The 11,855-nt window shown below is 44.3% G+C and overlaps 1 protein-coding gene across 1 annotated transcript; it reads left to right on the top strand.

The window, feature by feature from the left end:
* Nucleotides 1-10,078: 10,078 nt before the first annotated feature.
* On the top strand, nt 10,079-10,984 carry Tmem174 (transmembrane protein 174). The gene is made up of 2 exons (XM_031360508.1): nt 10,079-10,704; nt 10,879-10,984. The coding sequence occupies exons 1-2, from the start codon at nt 10,079-10,081 to the stop codon at nt 10,982-10,984; spliced, it is 732 nt and encodes a 243-aa protein (XP_031216368.1).
* Nucleotides 10,985-11,855: the final 871 nt, after the last annotated feature.

The following is an 11,855-nucleotide window of genomic DNA, read 5'->3' as shown; positions in this document are numbered from 1 at the left end:
CCCGACCAACAGGTCTGCCTGCAATGTGACCTTCACATTCCTCTCATAGCAAAGAAGAATCACCTTCCCTTCTCTCCAATCCGGTCGGCTTAGTCACTGAGCAGTGCAGCGAAATGGAAATGTTTCTCTGGGATTTGCAAAGCTGGGTGGCCTGCTGTAAGGCAGTGTACAAATGGAGCATTTCCCCGGTTCTCTTTCCCAGTAGTGTATCCCTTCTGCCATATTTTATACACGCACACTGAGTGTCGAGCATGCTCCTTGCCCCTTGGGAAGGGCCGAATAGTAAACACTGCTCACTTTGTTTCTGGTCTCTTTAGGCAGCAATGCATCTTGGGAGACTATGCCAGACCTGTTCATGCAGAACGGACTTATTTTTCAATAGAGTGATGCTAGTTTGGATTGTCAACTTGGCTGGATTGAGGAACACTTAGAGGATGGGTAAACAATCTTTGGGGAGTGACAGAGTGTTTCCAGAGGGGATTGCTGTGTAGGTCAGTGGACCGAGCAGGAAGACATGGACGCCACTTTCCAGTAGACTGGGGGTCTGATGTGACAAGAAAGAAGAAGAAAGGACATATGTACACTTGCTTCCCATCCTTGAGTAGGTACGTTTGTGTACGTTTGTGTTGCTGCTGTTGCCCATGGACATGGTTCCGGCTGCTTCAGCCTTTGAGAATGGACTTAGACCGGTTTCTCCTGGGGCTCTTCAGGCCTTCAGCCTCAGACTGGAACTGGGTTATTGGTTCCCTTTGAGCTTCCAAATATCTGGACTAAAGTCTGTTTGTTTGGCTTTTCCATCTATAGATTGCCATTGTGGGACCACTTCGAATCTGTGTTAGACAGCCGGGCAGTGGTGGCACATGCCTTTAATCCCAGCACTTGGGAGGCAGAGGCAGGCAGATTTCTGAGTTCGAAGCCAGCCTGGACTATGGAGTGAGTTTCAGGACAGCCAGGGCTATACAGAGAAACCCTGTCTCGAAAAACCAAGGGGGGAAAAAGAATCTGTGTTAGCCAATCTAACATTAATAAATATACTCTTATAAGTAAAATATAAAACATATAATACAATATATAACATATGTAATAATGTATAACTTATATTTACTCATATTATATAGTATATATAGTCTACTGAAGAACCTGGATATAGTACCCCATTATCACTATAACTTATTCAACTAGTCAACCACTGATGGGCATTGCTACATTATTAAAAGGCAGCTGTAGAGAGAGAGAAGTTGGAGCAGCTTGGTCTAACCTAGGCTGGACCATGTTTATGCACTGTGAGAGTGCACTCTTGTAAGACCACATGTGTGGATGACCAAAATACCTACAGAAGGAGATGGGATGCAGGCCCCTTCTAGGGACAGGGATAAAGAGATGGCTTTAGCCTTCTTTGTTAATTCAGTTTATGTTGCATGTTAATTATTTATTAAAGATTGACATAACTGACCACTTTCATCTTTCATTTGTTGGTTGAGTGTATGGAATGAGAATATTGTAGGGAATTTTTAAAAGGTCCTGTTAATAGAGTTAATTTTTTAAAAAGCTTAGTAAAATAAATCATTTACTCTTGACAAGGTAGACCTGGTCTCTGGGGAATATTTAAAATTTAAAATATTTGAAAATCATTTATTTTGGGGGAATACAACTTAAAATTAATTTTTTCTTTACATGGCCTGACATGGTCATTTAATCCCAATCTTTAATATTTAAAACAAATATACCAAGTCCATCATCCTTGGAAACAAGGTACCACTTAGTCACGTTCTGTTCCGCTTCATTCCTTAGATGCTGATTTTAACTGACTTCCTTTACAAAGCTTCCAGGTGCTTGTTCCTCGTGCAGGAGTCTAATGGAACAAACAGCTGATCACAGTTACCTTATGCTTCTATGGAACTCTGGTACACAGTCCAGCCTGTTGTACAGCTGGCCTTGAACTCACAGAGATCCTACTGCCCTCTCTCCCAGGTGCTGGGGTTAAAGTCCAGTCCAGCTGTAACTTTCTCTTAGTGTTCCCCACACAGCCGCACAGTGTTCTGGATCTTTGCTAACTGTTACGTTTTATCATAGGCTCTCTTCTGAGGTACTCTAACTGCTGCTCACAGAATTACCCTTCTGTCAGCCTTGAAGCAGTCACTGTTACTCTGAACTAACTCTATGTCTACTTTCTCAAACTGACCAACTCTTGACTCCCCTCCTACCCCAACCTTGCCAGGAAATCTTTCAACTCTACCCTGTAACCCAATCATCTGCTTACAGCCCTCCAAAAATCATTTTCCAAGGCTCTTCAAGAACACAGGACTGTGATCACCTGACTCAGAGCAGCTGATCAAGTTAGGACACTCCCCATGCTATGTGACCAGAGGACACAGAACTATTTGCTCCAATAAAGACCCTCCTCAGCAGAAAACACCTAGAAAACTCCTGCCCTGCATTTTAAAAACACCCTTTCAGAGTTAGGAATGATCTTTTTTTTTCCTGCACAAAGAATTCCCAGCTTCCTTCAGGGAATATGGAAGACATCCTAGCGTGAGGATGGTCAAAATGACTACAGAAGATGGGACGTGGCCCCTTATAGGGGTAGGAATGACTTCTGTAGTCACAAAGGAAGCTGGGAAATGTAGTCTTTAGCCAGAAACTATCAGGCCTTTAGGATTCCTCTCTCCAATCCACACCTAGTTACTACTGTGATTCGTTCTGTATTCTGTTAACATATTCTTGTGAAGTTGTCTAAAGAATACATGTTCTAAGAGCTGGGGAGATGGCTCACTGGTTAAAAGCACCCCGCTTTCCCAGAACACTCAGGTTTGGTTCCCGGCACCCAAATGGCAGTTCTCAGATGTCTGTAACTCTAGTTCCTGGGGATCCAAAGCCCTCTTCTGACCTCCTCAGTCATCAGGCATGCAAGCGGTGCATAGATATACACACATGTCAAGCATCCAAACACATAAAAATGAAGTTTAAAAAGGAATATGTATGATATACACAAGTGTATTTGCTTTTCTGTGAGTAATTTTTCTCTTTAGTTTATAACAAATGAGTTTTGAAGTTCCTTTTAGGTTTCTCTTCCATTATCTTATGCAAATGCAGCCACAGGATATTGCTTTTGGAGGGCAATGGCTGTATTAACTTCTATCTCCAATAAGATTCTAGGGATAGAATATAGTTTAGCTAGAATATGTTCTTTCTCTTTGCCCCTCCCTCTATGCTCAAGGTAGAGCTTAATTATATAGCCCAGGCCGAGCTGAAACTCATAATTCTCCTGCCTCAGCCATATGCAACACCATACATAAAGTATATTTATACATACGTTAAATTATAGTAAAATTATCCAGGTTGTCACCTCTCTCAGAGAGAGAGAGAGAGAGAGAGAGAGAGACAGAGACAGAGACAGAGACACAGAGACAGAGACAGAGAGACAGAGACAGAGACAGAGAGACAGAGACAGAGACAGACAGAGACACAGAGGGACAGACAGACAGAGACAGATTATGTGGGGATTAGTGGTGTAATCTGTAGTTCCAACTTTTTGGGAGACTGAGGCAGGAGAACTGCAAACTCAAATCTACACTGGGCAATGGTGCCGAGTTCAAAATCCATCTTGGGCAACTTAGTGAAACCCCATCTCAAGATAAAAATCGTGGGGACCATGCTCAGTGTCAGAGCACTATCTACACAGAAGCAGCCCTGGCTTTGACCCCCAGCTCCAGCACGATCCTAATTACACGAAAAGGTGTCTGTTTTCTCTCTCTTGCCAAAATATACTTTATCACACTATAAATAACTGATGGTTCTGAATTCTCAGGCAAACTCTGGGTTTTATGACTCTGAAATGAGGCAGCTAAATTCTCGGTAGCTCGTTATTGTCTCAGTTCTTATCTGAGAAACTCCCAGCCATAACTGTGCCATCAATCAAGTATTGAGTTAAAGTGTATGAATTTTGGAAGGATGGCATGGAAAAAAAAGAAAGCTGAAGGATCATAAAGTTAATGTGATCTTTTTATGTGAAAAAGGCAGAAGGTGAGTCCATTCTGGTGTAAGCCAAGGTAGTCTAGCAGATGAAACACCATCTGGAACTGGTTTCTTATAAAGGAAGAGACTCTGCTCTCTACATGTATCTAAAGAAAGACTTAGGTCAAGGGCAGATAAAATGAAAAGGGAGTTCTCACCAAATTGTACAGTTTTGTTTGCTTGAGACAGGGTTGTTTAGATCAGGCTGGCCTCAAACTCCTGAAGTAGTTGAGGATGACTTGGACATATTCCTCCTTCTGCCTCTACCTGTGAGTGCAGGCAGTGCCACCTTGCCTGGCATCTCATAGGTGCATTTCAATGTGCTTCAGCGGCCATTTTTGAAATTTTGCAAAAGACTATTGAGACTTTTAATGTTTTCATAAATGTACAGACATCAAAAATGTAGCCTTTTACAGATTTTTAAAAAAAATGTATGCAAAACAGATCCAGGTAATCTTGCCAAATGACTGATTTGCTAAGTGGTCTCCATCAACCTGTTTCTTGTAAGTACTTCTTGTTAGAACACTGAGTTCCATTTGTCATTGGAACTGAAGACAGAAGATGAGCCCACCGCAGCTTCTACCCATGCTTTCTGTGAAGACCGGGCAATGCTTGGTCAGACAACAATGGGAAGACATTTTCAATATGATGGGGTTCTTAGCATTTTCAGTAGCTCCTGTACTTCTTTTCTTGTTTGTCTTCCTGTGACCTTTTGAAGTAGGTGTCACCCTGTGGCCCGGTGGCCTCAGGCTTGCTATCTCTCCCTTCCCCCACGTGCTGACTCGACTTTTATTTATTTATTTATTTTTTTAATTTAAGGGAGGTAAGTAGTGGTAAATTTTGTTTGAAAGGAAATATTGTATCAGATGTAGGTGCTTTTGAAAGACGTGAAACAGACAACTGACAAGGTGGGAAACAGGCCGCCCTTGCATGCCCACAATTAATTACTATTTCTGTAGTAAGGCACTGTCTCTTCAGATGCACGGTCAAATTATGCATAAAGTGAATAGAATTACTCTCCTTAATTACAAAGGCTGCTCATTAAACACATTTGGCTAAAAATAATTTTCAAGTTTTAACCTTCAATATTCTCAAATAATTACTGTAAGGGGAAGTTTGGTTAAAGTTCTATGTGATTTTTTGTGGCGGTATACAATACTATATTACATCTACAGAAGGAAAAAGTTTGAAAGTTGAAGCTGGAGATGGATTTGCCCACCAAGGCCATCACTCACTTGAGACATTGTATTTATAATCATAAAAATCCCAGTGTGAGTGAGATGTTGTCATTTTTGTGTCCTATGGTCAATACCAGGGAGAAACTTCTAGAACAAGATCACTTTTGGCTCCTGGTTTCAAAGGGGTTGGTCCATGGTTGCTTGGTCCCCTACACTTGGGCAGGACATCATGGTGGTGGCAGTATGTGGTAGTGGAGAGCTGTTCTCTGCTTGGCTAAACTCGAAACCAAGAGTGACAGTGAGAGGTCAGGATACCACGCCCTGGGGACCTGTCCCCAAGGACCTGCCCCCAAGGACCTGCCCCCAAGGACCTGCCCCCAAGGACCTACCCCCAAGACCTGCTTCCAAGGACCTACCTTCTTCAGCTAGGCTCCCATTTCCAAAGTTTCCAGAATCTCCCAAAAGAGTTCTATTTGGGAACTACACACACACACACACACACACACACACACACGTGCATGAGAACAGAGAGAGAGAGAGAGAGAGAGAGAGAGAGAGAGAGAGAGAGAGAGAGAGAGAGAGAGAGAGGCAGGCAGGCAGACAGATATAAACAGAGAGAGACAGAGAGATGGGGGAGGGAGGGAGGTATATGTTTGTATGATGTGTATATGAATGTAGGCACATTCATCCCTGTGATGGACTGTACTCTCAAACTGTGGGAGATGCTCCCCCCATCCCTGTGATGAATTAGCACATGTGCTAATGAACATTTGTGGAGATCAGAGGACAACCTTACCCCTTGCCTTTTTTTTTTTTTTTTTTTTTTTTTTTTTTTTTTTTTTTTTTTGAGACAGGGTCTCTTTGATTCTTTGTATGCCAGGCTCTCTGGCCTATGAACTCCTAGTGACTCTCTGCCTCCCACCGTCCTGTAGGAATACGGGAATATAGACGTACACTCTTAGGGATGGTTTTACTTGGGTGCTGGGGATCTCAAGTTCTCACGCTTTTATGGTGAGTGCTTTACTCACTTAGCCACCTCCCCATTCCAAAAACCAACCAACCAAACCCAACTTATATGAGCTGTCAATCTTCCAGAGCACAGTTTAGGTTTCAGGATGTGACTGCTTCCAAGACCACGTAACTGTCTGCGGAGCTTGAAAAACTTGGCTAAGGTTTCACAATGCTTAACCACTAATTTGAAATTAAATGCAGAGTAGATCTGATTCGTGTCCAGCAGCCTCCCCCATGTTGGCTGTATCATTCCATGAAACTGCTCCCTGGGTTCTGAGCACCTGTACTGTCACCCCCAGCATGACAAGCTTAGAGTCTAGACTATCATACGCTGTCAACTGCAGTAGCTTTACTGTGCGAACACGATATTTTCTACTCTTGTAGAAACAACATAATTGGGTTATGGAATATAGCGGCTTTTAATATTGCTTTTGGGTTACTTCTCTGCATTAAATTATGAGATGATTGTATCTTTAGATCATTTGGTGTTAGAATGACTGACTTGTGCTTGATAAAAATTATTTTTTAATCAGTTTTGGCTTGGAATTCAGACAGAATTTTTAAAAAAAATCAAAATTGCCCTCAACATAACTGCCATTTTGTCCTACATATGTAAGTGAAGCAGTGTTATCAGCACTGATCACTATAAAATCAAAGTGTCATCGATGTAGACAAACAAGAGATACTCTGTGTCCTGCAGTACCAACTATTCAATCAAAATTTAATTCTTTATGTAAAAAACAAATCCACTTCATTTGTATGCAAATTTGCTTTTTACTTTTAGCAAATTGTAAAATTATATGTATACCAAAGCCTTGTTTTAAAATAAGATTATTCAAGATTTATTACCAGTAAATGTTTGGTACCTCACCATAGGTAAAAGTTGGGAGTGTCTATGAGAGTGCTTCCAGAGAAGTTTAATTGAGGGAGAGACTATAGTGACTGTTAACTCAAGGTTTCAGAGCCTTGTAAGCACACCAGGCTGGCAGAGCAGAAACGTTTTGATCAAGGAGAGAAGTTGGTTGGTATTGGAAAACTTCCTGGTCCATGTCTTTGGACTCTGGGGCTCTCATCTAATGTAGTGGGAAAGATGTTCCCTCCTTCATCCATCCTAAGAAGGCCCAATCTTAGCTGTCTGAAGGCGCCTTGAGACACTTGGAGGCCACTATACCGCTTTTTCCATGCGCTTGACGGTGAAGCAAGAGCTCCTAGGTCATGTCTTTTAGCAAGGACAGGCATTTGGATGGGTAGATACAAGTCTCTGCGCTTGTTTGGAATTAAATTGGGTTACACTTTTCTGACAAAAGCAACTTAAAGGAAGAAATGTTTATTTTGGCTCACAGTTAGATGATACACCGTCATCAAAGCAGGGACAGGTGGGGTGAGGGGAGCATGAGCCATCTGGGAACATGGTATTCACAGTCAGAGGGCAGAGAGACGAATGCAAGTGTTCAGCTGACTTTCTCCTTATAAAATAGATGTATTATTATTTTTATATATATGGGTATTTTGCTTGAATGATGTACATGTAGTACGTTTATACTCGGTGCCCAGGAAGGTCAGAGGAAGGCATCATATCTTCTGAAACTTGAGTTACAAATGATTGTGAATTGCCTTGTTTGGTTCTGGGGACCAAGCCTAGGTTCTCTGCAAGAATAGCTCATGCTCCTAACTACTGAGACATCCCTCTGGCCCTCTTTCCTTCCTTCTTTCCTTCTTCCTTTCTTCCTCCCTCCTTCCCTCCCTCCCTTCCCTTCCTTCTTTCCTTCCTCCCTTCCTCCCTCCCTCCCTCCCTTCCTTCCTTCCTTCCTTCCTTCCTTCCTTCCTTCCTTCCTTCCTTCCTTTCTTCCTTCCTTCTTTCCTTCCTTCCATTCCTTCTGCCCTCCCTCCCTCCTTCTCTCCCCCTTCTTCTCTCTCTCTCTCTCTTTCTCTCTCTCTTTCTCTCTCTCTCTCCCTCCTTCCCTCCCTCCCACTCTGTCTCTCATTCATGCTACCACACTCAGGGTGGATTTTCCCTCTTTATCTGAATCTTTCTGCACACACCCTCCTAGACACACCCAGAGCTGTATCTCTTGTTTGGTCAAGTTGTGGGTGAAGATTAACTGTCACAAGCACTTAGTGAACTTCTTCCTTAGATAGTTCAAATGTGTTGGTTTGTGCTGAAAGCTTCAATTTTCCTCTTTTAAAAAGTAGCTCAGGGCTGGTGACGTAGTTCAGCATAAAGCCCTTACCTAGCCTTGTGTGACGGATGCCTGGCCTCCGTCTCCAGCACCTATGGAAAAGAAAATAGTGGCCCGTGTGAGTTTTATTATTGGAGGAAGTTTAGGAAGGCTGCCCTGGACAAAAGGGCAGCTCTCTCGCCTCTGCAGAAGGAAGCTGATGTAATATTTAACCACCAAAGAGGGGCAGCTGCTTGGACAAAGTCTATCCAGGAAAAGAACAAGACCAGAGTCACTGTTCAGTGGAGGGAGAAGTTCACGGGTCTGTTTGGAAATTGTATTGTCAGTCATAAAAGACAGATAATATCATTGGTGATCAGGCTGTCTTTTTTTGCACCAGCCTGGTTTGGTGGCAAGAGAGGGTAGGTTCAGAAAGACAGCTGTTCGCCTCATTTTGGAAACTAGGAGCTGTGCAGCCACCAGAGACAGGGCCTGAAGCTTGTGTCCAGGCGACATCTTACCATATCTGATGCTCATGCTCACACCGTCAGAGGTTTGCCAGCAGCATGGCACACAGAAACTGTTCCCGGGATGTCATCTCCTTACCATCACCAACATATTCCCCAGATGCAGAGAGCTAGGAAAACATGGACCCCAGGGCAGGGCAGAACAGGGTCTCAGAGCCATGTAGAAAGCTGGCATTAAGGATTAAATATTGTTGTGGCTTGAGTATGACTTCAAGTCTGTGTGTTGCTCATCCCCTGAGTTCATGCATCAGTGGTATTTGGAGGTCAGGCCTTTGGGACATAATTGGGGATAGATGAGATAGGTAGCCAGGGGTGGGGCCCATGATGGCATTAGTGTCTTTCTGAGAGGAAGAGAGATGTGGTCTGATAGACTATAGTGTTCTTATCATATTGGGTCTGGGGAATGGGACAGAAAGAAGATCTTTACTAGATGCTAACATGTTGATATTGGGCCCAGAAACCTCTGGAACTGTGTGTGTGTGTGGAAAACCCCTCTCTTTTCTGTGTAAACAACTTAGCCTGCGGTTTCCTGTTAGCAAATGGCCTAAGCGATTCATCTCCTGAAGTGGAGATTCCTTACATGGTTAAGACTAGAAATACTGTGTATAGACCTGTTTCTCATGAGCCATCCCAGCCCAAAGTTGGCCTTCAAGCAGGTGGTAGATACTACCGGGACTCCCTCCATATTGTGGGCAGTGCTGCCATTTGCACAAACCTTGCTTTGGTAGGACAGAAACAGGACCACAGTGCAGTGGCATGTATGACTATAGAAAAGCACCTCCCAACATGACAGTGGCTTGAGACGTGTGGTTGTTGCTGTCACTACGGCCACCACTGCCACCACCACCACCACCACCACCACCACCACCACCACCACCACCACCACCACCACCACCACCACCATCATCATCATCATCATCATTATTGTTATATGTCTGGATGAATGAACATAAAGTAGACAGCTTGCTATTGTCCCATAAAACAGAGACCTCCACTTTCTGGAAACCTACAACCAAGCTTAAGGCTTCGTTTCTTGGACCTTTATTCTTCCAAACAAAGTTCAGCCCTGTGTCTGTTATACTCTGTTAACCACGGAAGCCCAAAGGTCCTTCTCTAACTAGCCTGAGACTGCGTTCCCCACTCTCCCACTCTCTGTTTCCTCTCATGTTGGACAGTCGTGTGAGGAGCCATGGAGCACAGCAGTAATCGCCCAGAGGACTTCCCGCTTAACGTGTTCTCTGTCACTCCGTACACACCCAGTACCGCAGACATCCAGGTGTCCGACGACGACAAGGCGGGGGCCACTTTGCTTTTCTCGGGCATCTTTCTAGGACTGGTGGGGATCACGTTCACTGTCATGGGCTGGATCAAATACCAGGGTGTCTCCCACTTTGAATGGACCCAGCTCCTCGGACCCATCCTCCTGTCGGTCGGAGTGACATTCATCCTGATCTCTGTGTGCAAATTCAAAATGCTATCCTGCCAGTTGTGCTCAGATAATGAGGAAAGAGTCCCGGACTCGGACCAGACTTCGGGAGGACAGTCGTTCGTTTTCACCGGCATCAACCAGCCCATTACCTTCCACGGGGCCACCGTGGTGCAGTATATCCCCCCTCCTTATGGTTCTCAGGAGCCCCTGGGAATGAACGCCACCTACCTGCAACCCATGATGAACCCTTGCGGTCTCGTACCTCCTAGCGGAGCAGCGGCTGCCACACCAAGTCCTCCACAGTACTACACCATCTACCCCCAAGACAATGCTGCCTTTGTAGAGAGCGAGGGCTTCTCCCCTTTCGTGGGTGCTGGATATGACAGGTATGCTGGGCCCTGGAATACTCCCGTCTCCTCTCCCGTTCTGCATCACAGTTATGGTCTATGGTATGTTTGGACTTCCAGGCAGGTCATGGGGACCGTAAATCTTTGCCCAGCCTGCCACCGCAGGATGGTGGCAATAGATCTTTGCAAGTACACCTGTGCTTTGTGTTTCAGGCCCGGCTCTGATGCTGACCAGCTAGAAGGGACTGAGATGGAAGAGGAGGACTGTGTATGCTTCTCTCCTCCCCCCTATGAGGAGATAGACGCCCTACCTCGCTAGAGACTGCAATGCTAAGGAAATGGACCTTTAAGCCCTGTAAGGTGATGCTTGGAGAGTTTTACTCTGTGATCTTCAGAAGTTAGATGCCAAAGCAGCTCTGGAGATCTTACAGATGTCATTCGAGGTGGGAAAGAAGTGTCCCGAGATTGCTAAATTGAGCTGCCCTGGGTAAATTCCCCTGTGCTCCAGTTTTGAATTCTCTCAGCTAAGAAATCCTCTGCTGCTGGAGAGTCGCTCTGTGGTAGAATGATTCTGGAGCATGCTTAGTGCCTTGGGTTCGATCTCTAAAGCCAAAAAACAAAAACAAAAAACAAAAACAAAAAACAAAAACAAAAAACCCCAAGACCTCTCTACATAAAGTGCAGGAGGAAAATTCACCCATTTCCCCATCCCCCACCTGAAGAGGTTAGTATCTTAGATTTTTTTGTTTTGTTTTGTTTTGTTTTGTTTTGTTTTGGTTTTTTGTTGTTGTTGATTTTTAGTTTTTCGAAACAGGGTTTCTCTGTATAGCCCTGGCTGTCCTGGAACTCACTCTGTAGACCAGGCTGGCCTTGAACTCAGAAATCTGCCTTCCTCTGCCTCCCAAGTGCTGGGATTAAAGGCGTGCCACAGCCCGGCTAGTGTCATAGTTTTAAATCCAGCAGCCATGGCAGCTTTCAGACCAATGAATGGGAGGCTGGCAAGCAAACAGGGAAGACAGAGTAGGCTCAGGTAGAAATCCCTCTGTACCATGCTGGACCTTCCGCAGCAGAGTGACTTATCCCAAACAGCTTGGGCTGTTATCTGGTCTCCCTGGAAGCCTTTGGATCTTGAAGAGTTTGTAAAAGAAATAACAAAATCTATTAAGAAATAAATGAATAAATAGAGTGGG

The sequence above is a fragment of the Mastomys coucha genome, unplaced genomic scaffold, assembly GCF_008632895.1.
Source record: "Mastomys coucha isolate ucsf_1 unplaced genomic scaffold, UCSF_Mcou_1 pScaffold8, whole genome shotgun sequence".
In the NCBI taxonomy this organism is placed as follows: domain Eukaryota; kingdom Metazoa; phylum Chordata; class Mammalia; order Rodentia; family Muridae; genus Mastomys; species Mastomys coucha.
Note: the sequence above shows the minus strand (reverse complement) of the source record. Positions and strands in the feature narration are given on the sequence as shown.

Coding starts and splice junctions, on each gene's coding strand:
- Tmem174 (XM_031360508.1), top strand. CDS start 10,079: ATGGAGCACAGCAGTAATCGCCCAGAGGACTTCCCGCTTAACGTGTTC. Junction 10,705..10,878: donor GTGGGTGCTGGATATGACAG/GTATGCTGGGCC, acceptor TTTGTGTTTCAG/GCCCGGCTCTGATGCTGACC.